The 23,791-nt window shown below is 47.5% G+C and overlaps 1 protein-coding gene across 6 annotated transcripts in view; it reads left to right on the forward strand.

The window, feature by feature from the left end:
• CABIN1 (calcineurin binding protein 1) overlaps nucleotides 1-23,791 on the forward strand; it is a 158,821-nt gene that overhangs the window by 28,129 nt on the left and 106,901 nt on the right. For 5 of the 6 annotated variants that reach the window (XM_017498113.1, XM_037727702.1, XM_017498114.2 and 2 more), the window contains 11 exons: nucleotides 1,334-1,514; nucleotides 4,761-4,890; nucleotides 6,499-6,648; nucleotides 10,172-10,458; nucleotides 11,488-11,656; nucleotides 14,193-14,329; nucleotides 14,904-15,121; nucleotides 16,754-16,832; nucleotides 17,750-17,937; nucleotides 18,720-18,872; nucleotides 20,096-20,290. In XM_017498113.1, coding sequence (XP_017353602.1) covers nucleotides 1,334-1,514; nucleotides 4,761-4,890; nucleotides 6,499-6,648; nucleotides 10,172-10,458; nucleotides 11,488-11,656; nucleotides 14,193-14,329; nucleotides 14,904-15,121; nucleotides 16,754-16,832; nucleotides 17,750-17,937; nucleotides 18,720-18,872; nucleotides 20,096-20,290 — 1,887 coding nt within the window. The remainder of the gene's footprint in view (nucleotides 1-1,333; nucleotides 1,515-4,760; nucleotides 4,891-6,498; nucleotides 6,649-10,171; nucleotides 10,459-11,487; nucleotides 11,657-14,192; nucleotides 14,330-14,903; nucleotides 15,122-16,753; nucleotides 16,833-17,749; nucleotides 17,938-18,719; nucleotides 18,873-20,095; nucleotides 20,291-23,791) is intronic. The other variant, XM_037727703.1, reaches the window with a different exon arrangement.

Below are 23,791 nucleotides of genomic sequence, written 5' to 3' on the forward strand. Positions count from 1 at the left end.
TTTTAGTAGAGACGGGGTTTCACCATGTTGACCAGGATGGTCTTGATCTCTTGACCTCGTGATCCACTCGCCTCAGCCTCCCAAAGTTCTGGGATTACAGGCGTGAGCCACCGCGCCCGGCCAGCATTCAATATATTAATACTTCCAGTCATAATAGTATTGTTATTTCATGTTACTATCAGTCTCTCTCTGGGACTTCTAAAGCACCAGACACTGCCATTTGCTTCCTGTGCATACACTAATCCTCATACCATCTTGGAAGGAAGGAGTCTTTATCTTCACTTTAGTGATGAGGTAATGGAAGCTCAGGATCATTCTGCTAATCAGTGTTGGAGCAGGGATATGAACCAAGGTTTGTCTTCAAAGTACATGAGTTTTCTTGAATCCTGTAAGACTCCCATGAAAAAAAAAATTTAAGACACAACAGTTCCACAGTCTGGAGTGCAGTGGCACAATCAAGGCTCACTGCAGCCTCGACCTCCCGGGCTCAAGTGATCCTGCCATCTCACGCCCCCAAGTAGCTGTGACTGTAGGCACACACCTCTATACCCTATTATTTTTTTGTATTTTTAGTAGAGATGGAGTTTTGCCATGTTGCCCAGGCTGCTCTTGAACTCGTGGACTCAAGCATTCTGCCCACCTCAGCCTCCCAAACTGGAATTACAGGCACAAGCCATCACGCCTGTCCTGTATTTTCTTTTCCTTCTATTCCTTTTACTTTTTTTTTTTTTTAAACCTATTAAGTATGTAAGGAATACAGATGCTCAAATTGACAAAATATATTAAGAAAATGGGGAGGCCGAGGCAGCAGGATCACTTGAGGCTAGGAGTTTGAGACCAGCCTGGGCAACATAGTAAGACCATGTCTCTACAAAAAAATTGAAAATTAGCTGGGTGTGGTGATGCGCCCCTTTAGTCCCAGCTACTCAGGAAGCTGAGGCGAGATGATTGCTTAAGCCCAAAAGTTTGGGGATGCAGTGAGCTATGATCGCACCACCACACTCTAGCCTGGGCTAGAGTGAGACCCAGTCTCAAAAAAGAAAAGTTTTTTTTTTTTAAGTTCTAAGTTAAATAACTTGGTCCCTCTAACTTTTTATGTGCCATTATTGCTCTAGATCTTGGAAACATGTGACTCCAGGAAAGATGAGCTAGCATTGCCTGTCAGTTATAAGATAGTCATGCCACTTTTGCCATTTAGTGGCTATGCCAGTGCTGTGCTTCTCCCAACCCCGGGGTGCCTGCTTAAGGAGAGATCTGACTGCATGGTTGGGTGGGTGGGTGTGTGGGGGTGTGTGCGTGCGTGTGTGCGTGTCCTCTGCTGTGTTGTTTCCAGGCAGTGATGCTGGACTCTACAGATGTCAACCTCTGGTATAAAATTGGACATGTAGCCCTGAGGCTTATCCGGATCCCCCTGGCTCGCCATGCTTTTGAGGAAGGGCTGCGGTGCAATCCTGACCACTGGCCTTGTTTGGATAACCTAATCACTGTCCTGTACACTCTTAGTGATTACACAAGTAAGTCATGCTTCGATGCCTTCTTCCATGTGCCAGTAGTTTTTGGCACTGAGGAGGAAAGGTAGTTTGGGTAAACTGAAAGCCAAAGTTAACGTTGAGGGGCTTTGCCTGACTGTCAGGGAGAATGGAAATGTTTTTAGATTTCTGCTTTATTCTGCATCTCTTTCTTGATTTGTTAAATGCCTTGTAGTAATGAAATAGCATGTCTTCTGAACGATTTTTCTTTTGGCTGTCTAATTTCTTTTTTCTTTTTTTTGCTTTGCAAGGTTCTGTTTGTTTGACAGAAGGAATGGCTGATTTCATCCCTACACTATCTCATTTTGTGTGTCTTAGTCTGTTTGGGCTTCCATAAAAACAAAGTACCATAGATTAAGTGGCTTAAACAGCAGAAATTGGCTGGGTATGTTGGCTTACGCCTGTAATCCCAGCACTTTAGGAGGTTAAGGCAGGCAGATCACTTAAACCTAGGAGTTCAAGACCAGCCTGGGCAACATGGTGAAACCCCATCTCTTCAAAAAATACAAAAATTAACCGGGTTCACACTGGTGCATGACTGTCGTCCCAGCTGCTCAGGAGGCTGAGGTGGGAGGACTGCTTCAGCCTGGGAGGTTGAGCCTGCAGTGAGTCGAGGTTGTATAACCACACTCCTGTCTGGGTGGCACAGTGAGACCCTGTCTCCAAAACAAAACAAAAATATTATCTAAATTAGATGTGGGTAAGACTTGAGGTACAATTTGTCCTGAGACAAAATTCCTCTCCAGTTGTGAACTTGCAAATCCAGATAAATTATGTGCTTCCACAATATAATGGTGGGACAGATACATATAGGAAGGACATTTCCATTCCAATAGGGAGAAATAGAAAAGCAGGAAAGGGTAATGGGTCCCAAAACTTAACAAATGTGGCAAGGCAAATTTGAGGTCCTAAGTCTCAGAAATAATTATCTTTGATCTGATGCTCTGCCCTTGATGCCCGCTGAGGAGGCAACATCACCTTCATGGCAGGTAGGTGGAGGGACAAGTCCCACCCTTTTGGCTTGGCAAGGGCTCTACCCCTAAGGTGCTAGGTTGAGACATCCTGGCCTATGCAAACTGGAGCGGTGGCCCCAGCCTTTAAGGAACTAGCCCTAGCCTCTTGGTCTGTGGTGGAAGTGGCAGCTCAGATGATCTTTGAATTACCTTTGAGATTCTTCTTCGCTTTCCTTGAAGAATAACACATATTCTTGGCTTCCTTTCATTCTTTATCGTTTTTTTCTGTTCCTGTTAGTCCCAACTGACAGTGTTTCTGCTGGTATAATCTTACCTTTCTGGCCTCTGCCGAGGTACCTGATTAAGTCTGTGGTTCATGCACACACAGCTCTTATGAGGAAATTGTTGGCTGACCACACCCATAGTGTTCTCAGAACAAACTTTCTCAATTTTTGCAATATGGATAGACAGAATTTTCAGAATCTTTAAGTTCTGGTTTCGTTTTGCAACTGGGCCATGTCTTTAATGCTTTGCTTTGAAGTCTCAGCAAAATATCCAGTTTCATTGCTTACAAGTTCTACCTTCCACAGAACACGAGAACATAGACATAATTCAGCCAAGTGCTTTGCTACTTTACAGCAAGGATCACCTTTTCTTCATTGTGCAATCACTGATGGCTACCCTTCAGATTTCGTGTGGTCTCAGAGAAACCATGTCCCTTATTTGTCTGAGGCAGGCACCTTTGGACCATCTATTGAGCAGCTTGGGCTGTGCTGGGATTGCACAGACTTCTCCCTGCTCACAGACTGCACAGCCTTTGTGTGCTTTGGGGTGTGTGGCCCCTGCTGAGCATTGTGGCCAGTCTTTGCTCTCCCCTGCCAATCATACTAGGAGGGCATCACTTCCTCCTCTCCCAGGCTTCCATGCCCAGATTTCTCCTTCTGGTCTGGCTTTTCTCTGTGAGTTGCTTCTCCTAGGTGCTTCATTTTCTAGTTAGTCTTGATAGGAGTCACTTGCAGTCCACCTGCACCAAACTGAGAAGCTGGGCAGGGCATGATAGCGGTTCCAGTGTCTGGGCAGAGCTGGCACCCTGCTGCATTGTGCTGTTTCTCTTTGTGTTCATTAGTGAGACCTGGACAGTTCCAAATTACAAGTGCTGAAGGCTTTCATAATTTATATCATAGTTCTGCTTTGTGAATCCATGCCATCCCATTTTTTCTGTGTGTTTACCTGTTACTGTCTCCATTCCTGAAGGAGCTAGAGTTAGTTAGCACAGACTTTCCAGATCAATGACTTGAGGAGGCTCATTATTACATTACCATGAACTATTTACATGTCTTAAATTGTAGGCAGTAATTTTAATAATAGGGTTTTTTTTTAAAAAAAGGAAAATTGGAAAATACAAGTAAGCAAAATTCAGTCCATTTTATGTGTATGGTGGGGCCACACTATTTGACCTCTTTTGTCCCCTGCTTCTTCCCAGTGCTGTATCTTGGCATTATTTCTGGACAGTAAGCATACTCCTCGATCTTCTGTGTAGTGGCTGCTTTGCAACTGATTGCGTGGATTGGACATACTTTACTTAACCAGGTGCCATGGTGGGACAGAGTGGTTTTGAGATTTTTTTTCCCTTGAGACAGGGTTTCACTCTGTTGCCCAGGCTAGAGTACAGTAGTACAGTCATGGCTCACTGCAGCCTCGACCTCCTGAGCTCAAGCAATTCTTCCACCTCAATGTCCTGAGTAGCTGATACTACAGGTGTACACCAACGTGCCTGACTAATTTTTGTATTTTTTGTAGAGATGGGGTTTCATCAGGTTTCCCCGGCTGGGCTCCAACTCCTGGGCTCAAGTGACCTGCCCAACATGGCCTTAGAGTAATGGGAATATAGGCGTGAGCTCTGCGCCTATTTCCAGATGTTTTAAGGGCTGTTTTCCAATTAGCCAATAGATAATCACTATGAGTGCTATTGGATTTTTGCTGTAGTTCCTGGAAGTGGGATTGCTGGGTCGAGGATCTATGTGTAATGCCTATGGTCCTCCAAAAAGATCCTATGGTCTGTCCTCTGCCAGAAGCTTTGGGCCTGCTCACCTTGCAGTGCCCCATCTACTCTGGGTCTTATTATTGACCTAACTGAATTAGTTAAAGTGGTATCTCATTATTGTTTACCAGGCATTTCATTGATCTAGGAGTGGGAATATTTTCCTAATGTTAACTGGCAAGGCCAGAGCTTCTCAGTGCAGTTTCAGAAGTCATAAACTGTTTCTTTCCTTGCCAGCATGTCTGTACTTCATCTGCAAAGCTTTGGAGAAGGATTGCCGATACAGCAAAGGGCTGGTCCTCAAGGAGAAAATTTTTGAGGAGCAGCCTTGTCTCCGGAAGGACTCTCTCAGAATGTTCCTCAAATGGTAAGTCCTGCCTCTTTCCATGCATGTGTGCATGCTCTCCTGTGTGGCTGGTGAAGGTCAGGAGCACAACTCACTCTCCTCTCAGGTCCCATGGATGGAGCCCTTGTGCTCTGGGACTCCATTCCCTGCTGCAGCCCCTCATCTAGTGAACTGACCTTGAGCTGCCTTGTTGATCACCCACCTGTACCTAATCTTGACAAGGCCTCCTCAGGCTGCCCACCTCTCCTGATGCCCACCTCTCCGGATGCCTGGCCAGCTTTCAGTTTTGCTCTCTCTCCTCTGGATGCCTGGATGCCCAGCTTGCCTCCTGCCTTTTCGTTTCCCAGGGTTTGTCCCCAGTGCTGCTCAAGTTCAGCGTCCCAAACATGCCTCTGATCATGTGCCACACCTGCCTTGCCTTAAGGATACACCCCATGCGCAATTGCATTACCCAAGAGGTTCTTTGCAGCCTGACTCCCTACATCTCCCACCTCACCTCCTGCTTTTCCCTCTCAGGCTCCTTTTGTTAAGACTGCCCCAAGTCCCTGACAGTTTCCAGGCATGATTCCATTGTGTGTCATCCTATCTCCTACCCTGGCTCCCACTGTGCTCTAAATTGTCATGCCATTTTCCCACCTCTCCACCTGTCCTGCCATTGCCCCTTCTTTACCAGGTGTCTTCCCACAGACACACTTCTGAGGTGACCCAACAATACCTGCCCCTCCTGCCCAGACTGTCCTGATGCCTGCTAGCAGGGCTATACCTCAGAGCTGCTCACTTACGAACTTATCTGTTTCACGTGCCAACTCTCAGGTTACCTCTCTGTTACTTTCTGAGCTCTAGCTGCCCTTTCCCCCAGCCCTCCAGTCTGGCCAACTCCTCCTGCCCTCTGGTCTTCCTTGGCCCTGGAACATACTTGTAGGGGTTGGTTAGTAGTGGTTTATCTCGGTGTCTATTCCCTGTGAACCTGTGCCTCTCCGGAGGGAACTACCTGTTGGCAGAGATAGGAGCCGAGGGATCATCTGTCATGAGGGAGCTAACCTTCTTGGGGGAGACAGATGAAACATGAAACAGAGAAATTCCTGAGTAGCTGTGAGGTGTAACCCTGCTGGGAAGCACCAGGACAGTCTGGGCAGGAGGGCAGGTGCTGTTGGGTCACCTCAGAAGTGTGTTTGTGGGAGGACACCTGGGGCCTCCAAGAACCTGCCCTTTCTGTATTTGGGGATCATGACACACTTTGGTGAGCTTCACCTGTCTGATGACTTTTTGTTGGCATGGGCAGTATGGGATAAATTCTTTTAAGATTTTCCAATAATAATTGAGAGAAAGATTTTATTTTTCTGTGGCTTTTCAGATATTACTATGATACTGTTAATACATATGAAAACTCTTTCTCTGCCCAGTTTGAATTCTCAAAGGAACAAAGAATATCAGTCATTTTTAGTGTGTGTGGGTATTAAGAAGGCTATTGACTCCCCTACCCAGGTCAGACTCAAGTGGTTATTTTATTTGTAGGAGGAAACAATACACATTAAAAGGTATTACTGTAAATACATTTTTGTATGTAAAATTTCAGCCTCAATTCTAGTTTGTAACATTGTAATTTCTCCCTGTCTCACATGCTTTTAGTGACATGTCGATTCATGATGTGTCGGTGAGTGCAGCTGAGACACAGGCCATTGTAGACGAGGCCCTTGGGCTACGGAAAAAGAGGCAAGCGCTGATCGTTCGGGAGAAGGAGCCGGACCTGAAACTGGTGCAGCCCATTCCCTTCTTCACGTAGGTTGGCTAGTGTCTCTGGGAATGCTGGTTCGGCCAGTAGGCCCTGGTATGGTATGGGATACTACCCTGCACAGGAGGGAGAGACCTTGAGGCTTTGCCATGGGTTGGTGATATGGATGGGGGCTGAGTGCACAGTGGCCAAATGGTTGGAGGTACATGTTTACTTGATTACTAAGAAGCAGGTCAGCTCTCTCTCAAGTACATCCAATCTTAGCCCCTTTTTGCGGTTGCTGTTCTTGACCCCAGCCACCTGCCACATTCCTGTAAGTCTTCTCTCAGCCTGCCCTACTTGGAAGGGAAACAGAAACTAACATTTGCCAGGCACTTGCCAGGAGGAAACTGATGCTCAGAGCAGTTAAATGGGGAGCCCAGAGACAGTTTGGGCTTTCCTGCTCTCAAATCCTCCATGTTTTCCTTCTAAGGTCACAGGGGGTGCCCTGCAAGATGGGCCTCAATGTAGTCCTTGCCAGCCCCATGATGTGAGAGTCTCTCTTTGTCCAGGAAGGGCAAATTGGTATTGGCTGTTCCCTGGATTTGGGGTAGTTTAGTCCCTTAGTGAGCTTTGGAATTCAATTTCTGTGTTTAAAATTCTGACATGGAATCTTTAAGTTTAGCATGACTTAGCAGTAGCCTTCCATTTCTGCTCCCCAATCCCTCCTTCCACCCCTGCCTGCTTACTCTGAGGGAGTTCCTGCCTGGATCAGACCGACCTGACCTAGGTCCAGTCCTGGCACTCCTAATGCTATCAATTGGATGACTCTAGGGATATTAGGAGTCACTCCCTAGCAATGGGGAAAGCAACATCTCTCTCTTGTAGAGTTGTCATGATAATGAAATAGAATGTGTAGGGGCTAGCACAGAGGCAGCACGTAACACCCACTCAGGAAGGGCTGGCTCTGATCCATATTATTATGACTGGCTGTGAGTTTCAGCATGTGGAATTTCCCAGAAATATTTCCATACCCGAGTACAGAGATGGCCAGGAAGAGGGCTGTTCTTCAGGCTGCTCTAGGACTCCCGTCAGGTGCCTTTTCTTTGTATTTTGTCTTGATTAGGGTCCTCTTCCCATCTGAGTGTGTACTCCCCAACTATAGAGGGTTGGGGTTTTGGAAGGGCATTGGGGTGCCTCCCTGTTACAGTGAAGGAGGAAAAGGTCTGAGAACACTAGAAGGGATTGTGGTAATGTGACTGGAGAAGAGAGGGCTGGGAACTGGTATCGTGGCCACCCTCCATCGTATAGGGGAGAGTTAAGTAGAAGCAGAGGGAGTTAGGCTCACTAGTTAAATTTGGGATTTGGTTATTAAAGGAAGAGTGTAGATTCCCTCTCTGGTAGCAGAGGACATGATGCTTTTATAATAATCTCCATCTATTCCAGGGGTCAGCAAAACTTTCCCTTTACATGGCTGGATAGTAAACATACTAGTGTTTGTGGGCCATGTACAATTTATGTTGTATATTCTTTCCTTCTTCTTTTTTTTTTTTAAACACTTTTAAAATATGAAAACCAGCCAGGCATGGTGACTCATGCCTGTAATCCCAGTACTTTGGGAGGCTGAGACAGGAGGATCACTTGAGTCAATAATTCAAGACCAGCCTGGGCAACATAGTAAGACTTCATCTCTACAAAAAATAAACAAAATTAGCCAGATGTGGTGGTGCATACCTGTAGTTCCAGCTACTCTGGAGGCTGATGGGGAGGATTGTTTGAACCTGGGAAGTCAAGGCTGCAGTGAGCTGTGATGGCACCACTGTGCTCCAGCCTGGGTGACAGAGCAAGACTCCATCTCAAATAATAATAATAATAATAATAATAATGTGTTGCAGGGCACAGTTTACCACCCTGGTTTCTTCAGTGCCTGGTAGACATGAGCAAGAGCAAGGCATGAGAAGGGAAATTGGTGTATTTAGGGCATTTGACACAACCCAGCCAGTGAGCAAATTCTTTCTGTCTAAATGTAACACTAGCTGAAGGCAGGAAAAAGAAGAAATCCTTCCAGTCCTGGGAGCCTCCATTGTTCAGATTCTGGATTTTAAAGCCCTGTCCTTTTTTTCTTTCTCCCCTTGAGACAGGGTCTCACTTTGTTGCCCAGGCTGGAATAGAGGGATACAGTCTTGGCTCACTGCAACCTCTGCCTCCCAGGTTCAAGTGATTCTCCTGCCTCAGCCTCCCATAACCAGGATTACAGACATGTACCACCATGCCTGGGTAATTTTTGGTATTTTTAGTAGAGATGGGGTTTCACTATGTTGGTCAGGCTGGTCTTGAATTCCTGACCTCAGGAGACCTGCCACCTCGGCCTCTCAAAGTGCTGGGATTACAGGTGTGAGCCACAGTGCCCAGCCTGAAGCTCTGTCCTTTTATTCTTTTCTCAACATTTTCTGGATGCCAGCTCTCTGCAGAGCACTGTGCACTGTGCTGGGGGCACAGTGTGGCAGGGCCTGGTCCCTTGCTGCAAGTGATCCCATGGGTAGCCAGTCACCCAGAGAAGGGCACACATGCCTCAAGCTGATGGGGGCTGTGAAGAGAGAAGCACAGTGCTGGAGGGCCTCTGAACAAGGTTCCTGCTGTTGTAGGGTTGGGGAAGGCTGGGTACTGGACCTGGGGTCTGGCTGAAGCACGGGCATTGGCTAGGCAGAGGGTTGTGCTGTGGGAGGGGCATTGCATCTGGGCAGAGGGAAGCCTGCCCAAAGGCCCCATGGGATGTGAGAGTGTGATTTTGTTGTTTAAAGAACTGGAAGAGAGCTAATGTAGCAGGAGTGCAGGGGGGTGGTGTGAGATGAGGCTGTGCAGCACCATGAAGCCAAGCTGAGCAGTTGGTCTTTAGCCTGAGGCATTAGAAGCCATTAAGGAATGGATAAATTCATACATCATAGCATACCACACAGCATAGTAGACAACACACAACCTTGTACCCAACAAAGAACACGCAACACAGAATGTAAAATGCAAAACAATAGACAGCACACAATATAACACGCCACACCATACCACAACAAAGCACACAACAATCTCCTGTTGCCATCCAGCAGGCTCCAGTTCATTTGGTAATCCACTGAAATGCTATTCCCAACAGGCCCTGCCTGTGGTCCAAGGTCTTATAGACTATATCCCTGTTGGCGGCTCTCTGCATCAAACAGATTAGTGGCAGCAGAGAAGTGCCCCAAGTGTTTTAAAGATTTGACCTTCCTGGGGAGGAGTTTTTGAAGTGAGTCAGTGGATTTCACACCTGCCTAGTTGAGTCTAAAATTGCCTTAGGCCAAGATGCTCCTGGGGCTTCTGCTACAGTGAGGGGCAGGTGGATGCCAGGTCCCTGCTCCAGCTTTGGCTGCTGCGCCTTCAGTTCAGCTGTGTTAGACTCAAGATTTCATCAGTTATGACAATGTTGAAACCTTGACTACCTTCCTCACCCCTGTGGAGGTGGCAGCTCTGCTGCCACTGTACAGGCAGGCCATTTGGCCCTATGCTTAGAGCACTCCTTTGACAGGGTGCTGATCAGGTGTGGTGGCCCTCTCCCTTCAGCTGGAAGTGCCTCGGAGAGAGCTTGCTGGCCATGTACAACCATCTCACCACCTGTGAGCCCCCACGTCCCAGTCTTGGCAAGAGGATTGACCTGTCGGACTACCAGGACCCCAGCCAGCCTCTTGCATCCTCCGTGGTAGTGACACCAGTTAACGTGATCCAGCCAAGCACTGTCAGCGCCAACCCAGCTGTGGCTGTCGCCGAGCCCGTGGTCTCCTACACCTCTGTGGCCACAGCCAGCTTCCCACTACACAGTCCTGGTCTGTTGGAGACAGGTGCTCCTGTGGGTAAGCAGGCCCCCTGGAGTTGGCTTCTGGGGAGACCCCATTTACTTAGCTCAGCAGGAATGAAACTGTTGGGGAGCCCTGCCTCTCTAGAGAGAAGGGTCATGCTGGTGCTCATGACTCAAGTTTAAGTGGGAGCCCTCAGCACTACCGGAGCACCTTAGCCTGCTCACAGGGACACTGCCTGTCAGGGCCACTTCAGCTCTCAAGCCCCTGCAGTGAGGGGGAGGGGGAATCAGAGCTGCAGCTCCTGCTCTTTGATAGTTCCCCCAGGACCATTTCATGCCTGGCTGCCACATTCTGGCATGAAGGTCACTCTTATCCACTTGTGATGTGGAAACTGGCAGATGTCCCATCTGCTGGTCCTGCTCTCTTGCTGACTGTGTACATCCTGATTTCTTTGATCTTAGAAAACAAAGTTAGCAAAGTCACCAACCAACATGTATATGTTTTATTGATTTTTATTATTGCTAGAGTTGTCAAAAAAATTTTGACAAAATCTCCCAAGCCTTTTCTTGATTTCTATGTCACTGAAAGAAATAATATCTGGCAGATATAGGAGTTTCTGAATGAACATGTACATGGTTGTTTCTTTTTTATTGAATCGTACATAACATTCTTGTGTTGTCCATATCGTTCACACAATTCTTTTGCTCTTATATTACTGAGTGCTCAGGGGATCCTGGGTGGGGTCAGAGCCACCTCACTCTGTCCAGTCCAGGTGAGACCCTGAAGTTCAGCTGACCAGTGTGGGGGTGGGAGGGTAAGGGTGTTGCTTGCTTTGTAGCTGTGGAAAATAATCTTGAAATCTGGCTTGTGGGTCCTGTGAAGTCAAGAAAGGTATGAGAGTTAAGGGGTTTAAAATTAATTTTACTCAGGATTCTTTGTTGTTGAAGAAGAAATGGAAGATTTTTTGAATGTCAAAGAGTTTAATGCCAGTAGATTTATAAAAGAGGGATATTGATATGTTTGTGTAGTGCATTTTTTCACCCCAGCCACTGTGTAAGATTTTAATTTGCATTCTTTGTGAAGGTGATATTTCTGGGGTAGATAAATCCAAGAAAGGGGTAAAACGGAAGAAGATTTCAGAAGAGAGTGGAGAAACAGCAAAGCGGCGGTCTGCCCGTGTCCGAAACACCAAATGCAAAAAAGAAGAGAAAGTAGACTTCCAGGAGCTTCTGATGAAGTTCTTGCCATCCAGGTACTGTGTATTTTTTTCTGATTGGCGGAAACAAACCCACAGACCTCCAGCATATGCCATCAACAACATTTCTCATTCCATTGCCACCCTCTTCTCTGGACTCCTCCTTTGTGTTCCCATAACATCTGTGCAGATATCTGAAGCACAAATCTCACTGGAGTGGGATCTTGGATTTTTCTCGCTTCTCCCCACCTCTGAAATTCCTGAAGGTAGGAGCTGTGACTTATTCATCTTTTGAGAGCTAGAAGCAACATGCTCATGTCCCTGTGATTTTACAAGACACCTACTTGTTGCTGAAGGCAAAGGGGTACTGTGCCCTGGATGCAGATGCCCTGAAAACCTCATGGAAGGGAGCTTCCTCTTGCTTTCAGGGAGTCTGTGTCTACTTGATATGCTTCATGCTCAGCAGGATTGTCTTGCATTCTGATAAGGTAGAGGAGGAGCTTGTGAAGAATTCCTGGGTTTTACTCGTTCTTAGTGCTTCTCAGGAGCCTAGGGGACAAGCAGGTACCAGGCTCCCCAGAGCTGGGAGAGACTTGGTCCCCAATGCTACTTACTTAGGTTTTCACCAGTCCTTCTGCTTTTTGTCCTTGCCTGCTCGCCTCCTTCAGAGGCTTTAGGGTCCTCAATTTTTGAGCCTTCCTGGATTTTATGGTGCCAGTGTTGGTTTCTTAATACTCCCCTTCCTCCTCCCTTACCTGAGTGGAAAGGATTCTCTCAGCAGACACCATTCTTCATTTGCCCTGGACCATCTGCCTTCTAACAGTTGGTTTTTTTGTCTGCTGGAGTGTCCTCCCCTCTCTTCTGTCTTTGTGAGTTTATACGTTTTTTACTCCTTCATGGTTACTGGAGTGGAATTTGAGAGCTAATCATGTGTATTCAACATGCCATCTTTAAACAGAAGTTAAACTAGCTGTAGTTCTTTCTCATGACAGGTTATTTCAGTGGTAACAACATAAAAGTGGTAGAGAAGCCAGAAGCTTTAGGTGGATTGTAAATTTATTTTACAGCAAGATTCCTAATTTTCTTCATTTGTTGTCTTTCTGAGGTGAAGGTGAAATGCTTAGAAATAATGATTGTTCTCAGTACTTGATGCAGGACCAAAGTGGGGCTGTGGTGCTTTCTGATGAATTTTTCCTAAGGTGTGACACCAGGAGAAAGTTTCCCTTTGGAATAGTTGCAGGATTGTGGTTTGGTTGATGGTGCCAAGAGGTTTGAGTGACCCCATATTCCCCTTAACCCCGCCTTTTACTCCAAGTTCTTGTTCCCTAGTCCCATTCACCTGGAATGGTTTATACTTTCTTATCTTTATTTTGGTTTTTGGTTTCCTTTGTGGTTTGGTGTCTGCTCCTTTGTTGTTTGTGTTAGAGATGGGGTCTTGCTCTGTTGCCTAGGCTGGAGTGAAGTAGCACAATTATAGCTCATTGTGGCCTTGAACTCCTGGGCTCGAGGGATCCTGCTGAGTAGCTAGGACTGCAGGTGCACACCATCATGCCCAGCTGATTTTATTTCTTGTTTTTCGTAGAGATGAGGCCTTGTATATTACCCAGGCTGATCTGGAACTCCTGGCCTCAAGCCATCCTCCTGCCTCCACCTCCCAAAATGTTGGGATTACAGGCGTGAGCAACCACGCTCAGCTTAGTGTCTGCTTCTTTGAATGGTTAGGCAAGTGCAACATGGTAGCTTCCCTGATGGAGTTGCCCTGGGAGTGTGTGCAATTTGTGAATGAATACATTCACAAGTTCCCTGAGTGTTTATGCTATAGGGGTTCTGGGTTGAGGGAACACCACAAGATTGGCTGAAATGGGTCCTTGGGGGGAGTTTGAAAGAATGGTGCCCGCCAGGAGAGGTGTACCCAGTCCTAAGGCTGGGCCCACCCACAGCTTTATGAGGAGCTATGGAAGGACCAAGTTCAGACTCCCACCTATCCATCCGCTTTCTTCCCTACTTGTTGGGCTCCCATGAGGTCCCAGAACATACTAGGTACTCTTCCTGCCTATGCCTTTGCACCTGTCCTTGTCCTGCATCTTTACATCGTCAGCCCTTCTCCTCCTACAGTGTCAGCATGAACATCATCCCCTCTCAAAGACTTTCTCTGACCCTGGTCTCTAAAGCAGGGCTTTGACCCATAGTCTCAAGCACTCTGTTGTGATTGGTTCTTATTTGAAGATTTCCCTGGGACCCTCCAAGTTTTGTGTACCTGCTTATTGGCTGTATCTCTCTAGAGGGTAAGCTTACTGCAGGCAGGATCTGCCGCACTTAGGGCTGCTGTATTCAGTGCCTAGCACACTGCCTGACACATGGCTGGTATTCAGTAATCATCTGTTGATGAGATAAATGAATAAGTGAGAATACAGACCAAATGCTAGCTCATGAAGCCCTGGAGAGAGGCAGAGCCTCCTGGAGGCCTGGGTTCTGGACCCCACCACCCATTTATTTTAGCCGCCATTTTCCTGGCTCAGATTTAGTTCCTCTAACAGGATGCTTGTGTCAGAACATGTGTTGTGACTTTGTGATTTTGGCATATTACTTGCAGGTTAAGAAAGCTGGACCCTGAGGAGGAAGATGATTCCTTTAATAACTATGAAGTCCAGTCAGAAGCCAAACTGGAAAGCTTCCCAAGTATTGGGCCTCATAGACTGTCATTTGACTCAGCCACGTTCATGGAATCTGGTAGGAATCGGGCAATGTGACCATTCACTTTGGGAATTCTTCTTCCCACTATCCTATAACCTGCCTATGTTTTGTTCTGGGAGAATGGTCCTGAGGTGTTTTTTAGTGTGGCCAAGATTCTGCCTGGATTAGTCTTAGACCTGAGCCCTGTGGTCAGCTTAGAGGTCTTTTGAAACGTCCAGGCTCATACTTGCTGTGCTTTCTTATGGCCGAATTCAGAGGCTTCACTTTGCAAATTGGATATATATAAGCACATAGATACATCCATTGAGTGTTGAGTGTGTATCAGTGTATAACTGTTGAGTGAGATTAGTGCATATGGCAGCACTCAGAGGTCTGCTCTTTGATGTCCACCTTAGATATGGAGATTCAGAGAGGCTCGATCATAGCTGCTGAGGGCTGGAGCCAGACACTGAACCCAGTAGCCTGATCTCAGCACCACAATGTGGTATAGTGTCCGCCTGGATCAGATGGTAGAGGGAAGAAATGGTCTTTAATGTCCCAAAGAAAATGGGAGACCCTGGCATGGAAGATCCTCTTTATTCAAGTCAGGTTGTTCTTGCTCCCTGGGCAGAGAAACAGGACGTACATGAATTCCTGCTGGAGAACCTAACCAACGGGGGCATCCTGGAGCTAATGATGCGCTACCTGAAAGGCATGGGTCACAAATTCTTGCTAAGGTGGCCTCCAGGCCTGGCAGAGGTCGTACTCAGTGTCTACCACAGCTGGAGGAGGCACAGCACCAGCCTGCCCAACCCGCTGCTGAGGGACTGCAGCAACAAGCACATTAAGGTTAGTGGGGGAGCCTCTCAAGGGCTGGTATTGAATTTGTACTATGGCATGGGGACAAGGATCTTGCATGGGTGAGGGACTGCTGTTGTGTTTGGCTGCATCTGGACCTGGAACCTGGGCTTTTGTGGTATTGAAGCAGGAAGTCACTGAACCTGGTTTGTGCCTAGAAAGCTCCCAGTTGGCAGAGTGAAGGATAGACTTGGGGGAGAGAGTGGGCTCAGGGGCCCGCCGCTGCTGCCATGCCAGATGAGCAGTGGCTGAGATCCAGTGGTAATAGTGGGGTGCTGGATTGTGGTTGCAGAGCTGACAGGATGAACCGGACATTGGATGTGTGAGGGAATGAGAGATATGGGGAGGGCTTCTCGGGTTGTTTGCTGAGACAGAGGAAGACTCCTCAGGAGAAGCTGGAGGAAAGGGAAATATTTGGTTTGAGGTGCCAGGGAGACAGCATCTTGCTCTGTTGCCCAGGCTGGAGTACAGTGGTACGGTCACAGCTCACTGCAGCTTCAACTCCTAGGCTCGGGTAATCCTCCCACCTCAGCCTCCTGAGTAGCTGGGATTACAGCCGTATACCACCACATATTTAAATTTGTTTTGTTTTGTAGAGATAGGGGGTCTCGCTATGTTACGATGTTATGATGCAGTCTTGCCATGTTGCCCAAGCTGGTCTTGAACTCCTGGGCTCAAGTGATCCTAATGCTTTGGTGTCCCAAAGCACTGGATTACAGGCATGAGCCATCATGCCTGGCCTGTGACTTTTAACACTTAAAAAACAAAGCAAAAGCTAAGTAGGGTACTTAGAGAAGCATTGGGGGCCACCAGCAGTAGGGGGCTTAGCCTCATTGAGCCTTGTCTCCCTGCTGCATTCCACACCCCAGCCTCCTTCACCTGGTGCCTCCTGGAGCTCGAGGGAACACAGGGTGCTCTGGTCCCCTACTCCTTTTGGAGGTGGGACACCGAATGCTGAAGCAGGAGCACTGGGAGCATTCAGGGCTGCCTGGTGATCTTTCTGACGGAAGGTAGAGGAGCTTATAGGTCAACCATCCCTTGCTGGGCACCCTCCACTGGGATACCTTGGGACTACCTCCTGGCAGCTTCTGCCTACCAGGCCGTGCTCCCCTGGGGCAGTTGTGGAACAGCAGGAGGAACCAGGGCTTTGATCCCCAGGCAAAGTAGGCTGATGATCACCTTCCAGCTGTCCCCACTGGGCAAGTGCCTCTCATCGCTGAGCCTCAGCTTCCTCAAGTGCCCTGGGAATGGTATGCCAGCTGCCCAGAACTTTTAAGGGTTCAGTACTATAATTTGGATGCAGTGTCTGGTCCAGCACTTGGCAGGTAACAGGGCCGCCTCTTTGACAGAAGAAGAACCCTGAAGACAGGTCTCCTGGCCCTTCCCAAGTCTTATTCCAACATAGATCCATGTGCCTCTTTTTATGTCCTGGCGAGTAGGCACTGATTATCACTTATGAAATATGAAATGGCAAGTGGGTAGAAATAAGAATATTTTTTATCAAAAAGTAAAGTTTAGTTTGGTTTCCTTCCACTCTCCCCAACCCCCCTCACTGTGGGGGGTTGGGAAGGGTGGAAGAGGCTTTGTGATGTTGTTCCTGGCCTTCCTATGCCTGTCCTGCAGGACATGATGCTGATGTCTCTCTCCTGCATGGAGCTCCAGCTGGACCAGTGGCTGCTGACCAAAGGTAGAAGCTCTGCAGGTAGGAGGCATTATATGTTCTGTGGCCAGGCTAATTTCTGAACCCCTAGCAGCTGGGAGAAAGCTGAAGTGGGGAGACTGAGCCATGACATTTAGACTTAAATCTGCAGTAGGCACATTTTCTGGGTTGGCTTGTCAGGGTTCCAGGGAAACCTCCTGGACACTTAAGAAGTGGTTAGCAGGAGCTAAGCCCCCAGAGGGAGCCACCTGCTTGCTTTTGCTGTTACACGAGATTGAAGGAAGTGGGATCTCAGTTTTGGTGGGACTGTTCAATGCAGTGCTTTACGTACCTTCAGTAACTATCCCGGTAATATGGATTGTTCTCTCTCTCTCTTTTTTTTTTTTTTTTTGAGACAGGGTCTTGCTCTGTCACCCAGGCTGGAATACAGTGGCATGATCTTGGCTCACTGCAACCTCCACCTCCCAGGCTCAAGCAATTCTCCCACCTCAGCCTCCCAAGGAGCTGGGACTACAGGCATGTGCCACCATGTCTGGCTAATTTTTGTATTTTTTGGTAGAGATGGAATTTCACTATGTTGGCCAGGTTGGTCTCGAGCTCCTGACCTCAAGTAATCCACCCACCTCAGCTTCTCAAAGTGCTTGGATTACAGGCATGAACCACTGGGTTCAGCTTCATTCTGATTTTTAAACCACCACCTGGTGGAATGTGGATACACTCAATACTGTCTACAAAGTTACTCCCCTTGCCCCTGACTCTCGGGGGCTCTCTGCATATCTTTGTTTTAACTGGTCCAACCTCTCTGTTGCCTGCCACTCAGGGAGCTGTAGGGCGCTGAGGGTTCCAGGGTACCCCTGCAGATAGGGTGGGTGTGGCTAGGGCTGAGGGCAATTTCTGAGAAGCAGAATGGCAGTTGGATGCTACACATGAAGTTGACTTGTTGGCCTAATGGTTTTCAGTTTCTCCTCGGAACTGCCCTGCTAGTGTGGTGAATGGCAGATTTGGACCTGACTTCCCAGGGACCCACTGCCTCGGTGACCTCCTACAGCTGTCATTTGCCTCATCTCAGCGCGACTTGTTTGAGGATGGTTGGCTAGAGTTTGTGGTCCGTGTTTACTGGCTGAAGGCTCGCTTCCTGGCACTGCAGGTTGGTTCCATGGTCAGCTGCTTGGTGAGCATGCCCTGACACCCAGCAAGGTCGGCAGAAAACTGACCATGATGAGAGTGTGTGTGTCAGTGAGATGCAGTAGGGAATTCTCAGCATCTTAGACTTCCAAGTATGATACCAGTCTGTAAAGATCTTCAGCATAACCACAGAGCTCTAGAAGGCACCTAACCCTGCCTCTGTAGTCCCCCACTCAAGATTGTCTTGGCATCTTGACCCTTTGCTTACGTTTTCCTGAGAGAGCCTAAGCAAATGAATGAACAGATAGCTTTCTAGAAGGGAATTATTCACCTGTTTTGTGAAAGTTCCGGGAAAGCTTCTCCTTAGAGCCTGGTCTAGAAGACCAGGATGGATTGGCTGCTACCTAGCACCATGCACATGGTGGTACCTGGTACACTGTAGTAAAATGAGTCAGGAGATTGCCAGGGACCATTTAGTCACTGTTTGATGTGAAGAACATTAGTTCTGGAATTAGGACAGGCCTGGCTCCTAATTCTGACTCTGCTCAAGTGTCCTCAGTGTTTTCGTCTGCAACATGGGGTTTATGATACCTCCCCTCACAGAGTTGATATACATTGTTCGTTCAGTCAACAAGTATTTACAGAGCCCGAGCTACATGCCAGGATTTTCTTAGGGGGTACAGCAGTAACTGGTAAAAACCCTGCCCTCATGGCCTCCATAGTCTAGCGAGATCAGGGGCGTAGGTCATCTGGCACATCATAGTCTTCTGCTTCTGACCCCCGAACTGTTTTCCTCCTGATCAGGGAGACATGGAGCAGGCCCTGGAGAACTATGACATCTGCACAGAAATGCTCCAGAGTTCTACCACCGTCCAGGCGGAGGCAGGGGCTGAGCGAAGAGACATTGTCATCCGGCTGCCCAACCTCCATAATGACTCTGTGGTTTCCCTGGAAGAGGTAAGTGAGAGTGAGTTTTTGTTTGTTTGTTTGTTCCCCCTCCCCTCCCTGAGATGGAGTTTCACTCTTGTTACTCAGGCTGGAGTGTAATGGCACAATCTTGGCTCACTGTAACCTCTGCCTCCAGGGTTCAAGCGATTGTCCTGCCTCAGTCTCCCAAGTAGCTGGGATTACAGGTGCCTGCCACTATGCCTGGCTAGTTTTTTGTATTTTTAGTAGAGGTGGGGTTTTATTATATTGACCAGGCTGGTCCTGAACTCCTGCCCTCAGGTGATCCACCCACCTTGGCCTCCCGAAGTACTGGAATTACAGGCGTGAGCACTGTCCCTGGCTGAAAGGTTTTAAATGGTGTTTTCTTAGTCAAAGATTTCTGATTTGGCATAGTTAGCCCAGGCCTGACCTGTTTCTGAGGAACAGGAGAGCTTCCCACATGCTGAGCAGGGCCCCTGGTGGGAAGACAGGAGAGGCCTGGGAAAGGCTTCTCTAGCACACTGAGGTACTGCAGATCCCTGGTGGAAAGCAGATGTGGGAGCTCTCACCAGCACAATTTAGAAGAGGTCATTGCTCTGTTGTCCTGGCTATGTGTGGCAGCCACCCCAGTGGAACTGGAAGGAAATACCAGCTGGAGCAAACCAGTATTGGGCTGGCCACGGGGCTGGGTCAGCAGTGTGGGGTATATATGCCAGGTTCCACCCAGGTGCCACTTTTTTCATTGTGCAGCGTCATATCCTGCTGCAGCTCTGCATCTGTGACATATCCACATTGGCTGAAAGTGGCCTTCAGACTCTCCTAGAGTTGTATATGCCAGGGCCTCATCAGGTCCTATGTGCAGCATGTGGCAACCTCTGGTCCAGGCATGCTGAGTCTGACAGCCTGATGTTCTGTGGTGCTACAAGACTGGTTCACTGAACTGTGATCACAAGGCTGTCCAAGTATCTTGGCAGATGCTTTCCTGGAATTCCTCTGCTTCTGGGTAGTTTTGGTTTTTGATGTGCTTGTTTTTTAAAGAATTGGATGCCTTGCCATTAATAGAAGAACTTTTAACATATACATTTAGTGAAAACACTGATGTATGAAGGAGGAGTCTAATTTTTTTTTTTGGCTGGGACATAGTCTAATTTTTATCCTCCTCATCTGAGCCTGATAAAAGCAAACACTGGCCAGATTCAGTGGGGCAGGGGCAAGCGGTTTACCCTCATATAGCATTTCCGGGCCGTTTTCAGATTGATAAGAACCTGAAGTCGCTGGAGCGGTGCCAGTCCCTGGAGGAGATTCAGCGGCTGTACGAAGCAGGCGACTACAAGGCTGTTGTGCATCTGCTTCGCCCCACTTTGTGCACCAGTGGGTTTGATCGGGCCAAACACCTGGAGTTCATGACTTCCATTCCTGAGAGGCCAGCCCAGCTGCTTCTGCTGCAGGTGTGTGCCGCCAGTGCCCCTCACACCCGCTTGGACCTTCTTTCCTTTCTTGTTTGTGTTTATTCTCTGGGGGCTTTGTGGTAGTTCTTGAGAACACATAACTAGAAGAAAGTGGATGCCAAAACCACTAAGCCCCCAGGAAGACGATAGTCAGAAAATATAGTCAAGACTAGGGGAAAGTTAGAACCAAGGACTGCAGGTTCTAGGGTTTTGCATGGCTCAGGGTGAGGCCCACACTTAACTCAGAACTTCTGCATGGCAGAGGAGGAAGGAAGGATGGTCAGGTTATCATCTGTCTAATCTGTCCATCCACCTGTTTTTTCATCCATCTCATTTTATATTGCTTTGTTTTGTTTTGCTTTGTTTTTTTGAGACTGAGTTTCACTCTTGTTGCCCAGGGTGGAGTGCAATAGCACCATCTCGGTGCAACCTCCACCACCCGGGTTCAAGCATTTCTCCTTCCTCACCCCCCCAAGTAGCTGGGATTACAGGATGTGTCACCATGCCCAGGCTGGAGTGCAATGGCGTAATCTCGGCTCACAGCAACCTCCGCCTCCCAGGTTCAAGTGATTCTTCTGCCTCAGCCTCCCAACTAGTTGGAATTACAGGCATGCGCTACCACACGGGGCTAATTGTACTTTTAGTAGAGATGGGGTTTCTCCATGTTGGTCAGGCTGGTCTCGAACTCCCAACCTCAGGTGATCCGCCTGCCTCCCAAAGTTCTGGGATTACAGGCATGAGCCACCATGCCCAGCTTTGTATTGCTTTTTAAGTTAACTATTGGGTAAATATAAAAGTGGCTAAAATATCTGTACACTGTGATATTTTAAAATCAAGATAAAATAAAGACCCATGTAGTTGAAGAAAAAGAACACTAGCCTTGTGTTTGAAGCCTCATGTGCTCTCCTGAATCCTTCTGTGCTTCTGTTCGGCAGGAGGTAAACCCTTACTAGGAGCCTTCCAGGAAGCTGGCAGCTGCTGGGTGCTGGGCAGTTACTCAACCTCTCTGAGCTCAGTTTCTCATCTCTAGGATGGGGATGACCAATGTCCTTAGCTTAGAGTCCTGTTGTAGGGATTACACAAGTTAATGTATTTTGGCACCATGCCTGGCACTAGCAGGTGCTGTGGAGGTACTGCTGTCATCATTGCCACCATTCTCAGGAGTGTTGAGTTGACACCGAGATAAACATGGAAGATAATACGTAAAATATGCTTAGTGGCATTGAGTCATGGTCCCTTATGTTTCATCCTACTAATCACATTGCGTTTATTATCTTATTGGGTAATTCTGCTTCAGTTTGGAAAGAGTCCGGTCTTCTCCCAGTCTTTTTGCACAGATTCCGTGAAGCATTTTAATCATTAACACTCTTGAACTGGGAAATAGTTAAGAGTTGTGACTGTGGGAACAAATGGAAGCAGCTCAGTCTTGGGGAAAGGGGTGGAAAGAGTTGGTTTGGGGAAGCAGGAGGGAAAGGGGGTGGAGGGAAGGAGGCTCCAGCTCCCTGGCAGAGGAGGTCAGTTGGGCCCAAGCTAAGATCACAGGATGAGATGTGTGTGACCTCAGTTACCTGGCAGGCTGCAAATTGGCCCAGCATGGCTGTGTGTGGGAGGGACAGTCAGTATACCAAGAAGGGTGCTGGGTGTGAGAAAGTGGGAGAGGCCAGCAGTCTCTGTCTCCATAAGATGGCCTCAATGCTCAGATCTTGTCTTGCTCTTATTGTCTTCTAGAATAGCTGGATGTGGCAGGATGCCCCGTTGCTGGGGCAGAGCTGCTGCTTGGCCGGACACTAAGCCGTGATAAGGGCTGTGCCTGAGGTCTGGGCTGAGTGCTGTGGAAGCTCCTGCTTTTTGTGAATTAAGGACTCCTGATTATTGCCCAGTTTTGAATTGAGAGTGTTTTCTTATTGATTTGGAGTGCTTTTTGTATATTAAAGATAGCAATCTTTTTCTCAACAAATCTTGCAAATACTTTTTTCTAGTTGTTTGCTGTTAAATTGCAGCTTTTAATGTTTTTTCTTGCCATTTATAGAAGTTCTGAATTTTTATGCTGTCAGATCTTTTGATGTTTTTATACATGTGTGATTTTGTTCATTGTTAATTGTGGCTTTTGTTCCTTGTGCTTGGACAGTCTTTCCAAGAGTGGAAAAATATTCATCCACTTATTTCAAACACATGGCTCGAGCTTTTATGGGGTACCTGGCACTGGGCCAAGAGGAAGGCTACTCTAAGGGAGCCCATGTTCTAGAGGGACAGACAAGAGACCCATCAACAGAAAGATAAAAAGAAAGTTTGCTTTTGTTTTATTCCAGCAGTGTTAATGTTTTACGTTTTGCATTTAATTTGCTTCATTTAGCTTTTCTCAAGTGGGACATTGAACTTGGAATCCTCTCCTGTATGTGTGTGGTGGAGCTTTCTCCCAGTTTAGGCAAGCTGCCTATTATGTTCTTCAGTATAATTGGATAGTTTGCATCTTGTTGAGTTGACTCTTAGTCCTTAATATTTTTGGTTGCTATATTGAGCATAATCTTTTTGTTTTTCATTATCTTTTCCAGATATTCCTCCATTGCTGGCTTATAGGAATCCTGTTGATTTTTTTGTGTTTGAATCTAGGTGCTTTGCTGAATTCCTGTTATTTCCTGTTATTTTCTGTCTGGCTTGCTTTATTGTGTTTGGTTAGATGATTGTGTTGCCCACAGTCGATCGTAATTTGGTCTCCTCATTTGTTGGTGTTTATTCTGCATTTTTGCACTTTCTGGCCTTGAGCCCTGGAGATTATGTCATATTTTAGAGCACCATTGGTAGGTCCTTGTCTTGTTCTTGACTTTCACAGTGACTCTGATTGCACTTAATAGTCTCTGTTGTGCTGGAAAATAATCCTCTGGCTCTCATATGTTGGATATTTTAACCAGGAGGTATCAGCTCAGGCTTTGGACCCCTACATCAGCACCCCATAGGCACCCTCACACTGCAGGGGCCTCCTGGTAAAGGGTACTGGCTTTTTCTAAAGAAACACAGGCACCATTTTCCTGGCAATCATGGTTTATACATGGGGGGAGGTTTTGATGTGTGTTCAGATATTGCACCACATTCCAAAGGCAGTTTCAAGTATTTGACTCCACACCTCTTGGTGTCACCTCAGAGAGTGGCAGCTGCACATGTCAAGGTTGGGAGGAGCTGCTCCTGAGCCTGGGCTGTGGCGAGGTTAGAGCCCAACGGGGCACTGGGCAGCAGGTGCTTCCTGCAGACGCAACAAGCGGCCCACCAGATCTGTGAATTCATAGACAGGCTGTGTTTCCCCATGCATCGGCACAGTGATGAAAGAGAGATCCCAGGCATTTAAATGGGTCGTATTCTAGGGCAAGAAGAAAAAGGAGCTTTGCAAAAGCAATGGCTTCCAAAGAGAGGCTTTTAAAATCGAAGTAACAGTTTAGTGTGGTGTTCTGAGAGCTCTTCCGTGTGCCAGGCACTGTGCTGAGTGTAATGTGGACATCAACTCATTTA

Source organism: Cebus imitator, unplaced genomic scaffold, assembly GCF_001604975.1.
Source record: "Cebus imitator isolate Cc_AM_T3 unplaced genomic scaffold, Cebus_imitator-1.0 Scaffold237, whole genome shotgun sequence".
NCBI classification, from domain to species: Eukaryota; Metazoa; Chordata; class Mammalia; order Primates; family Cebidae; genus Cebus; species Cebus imitator.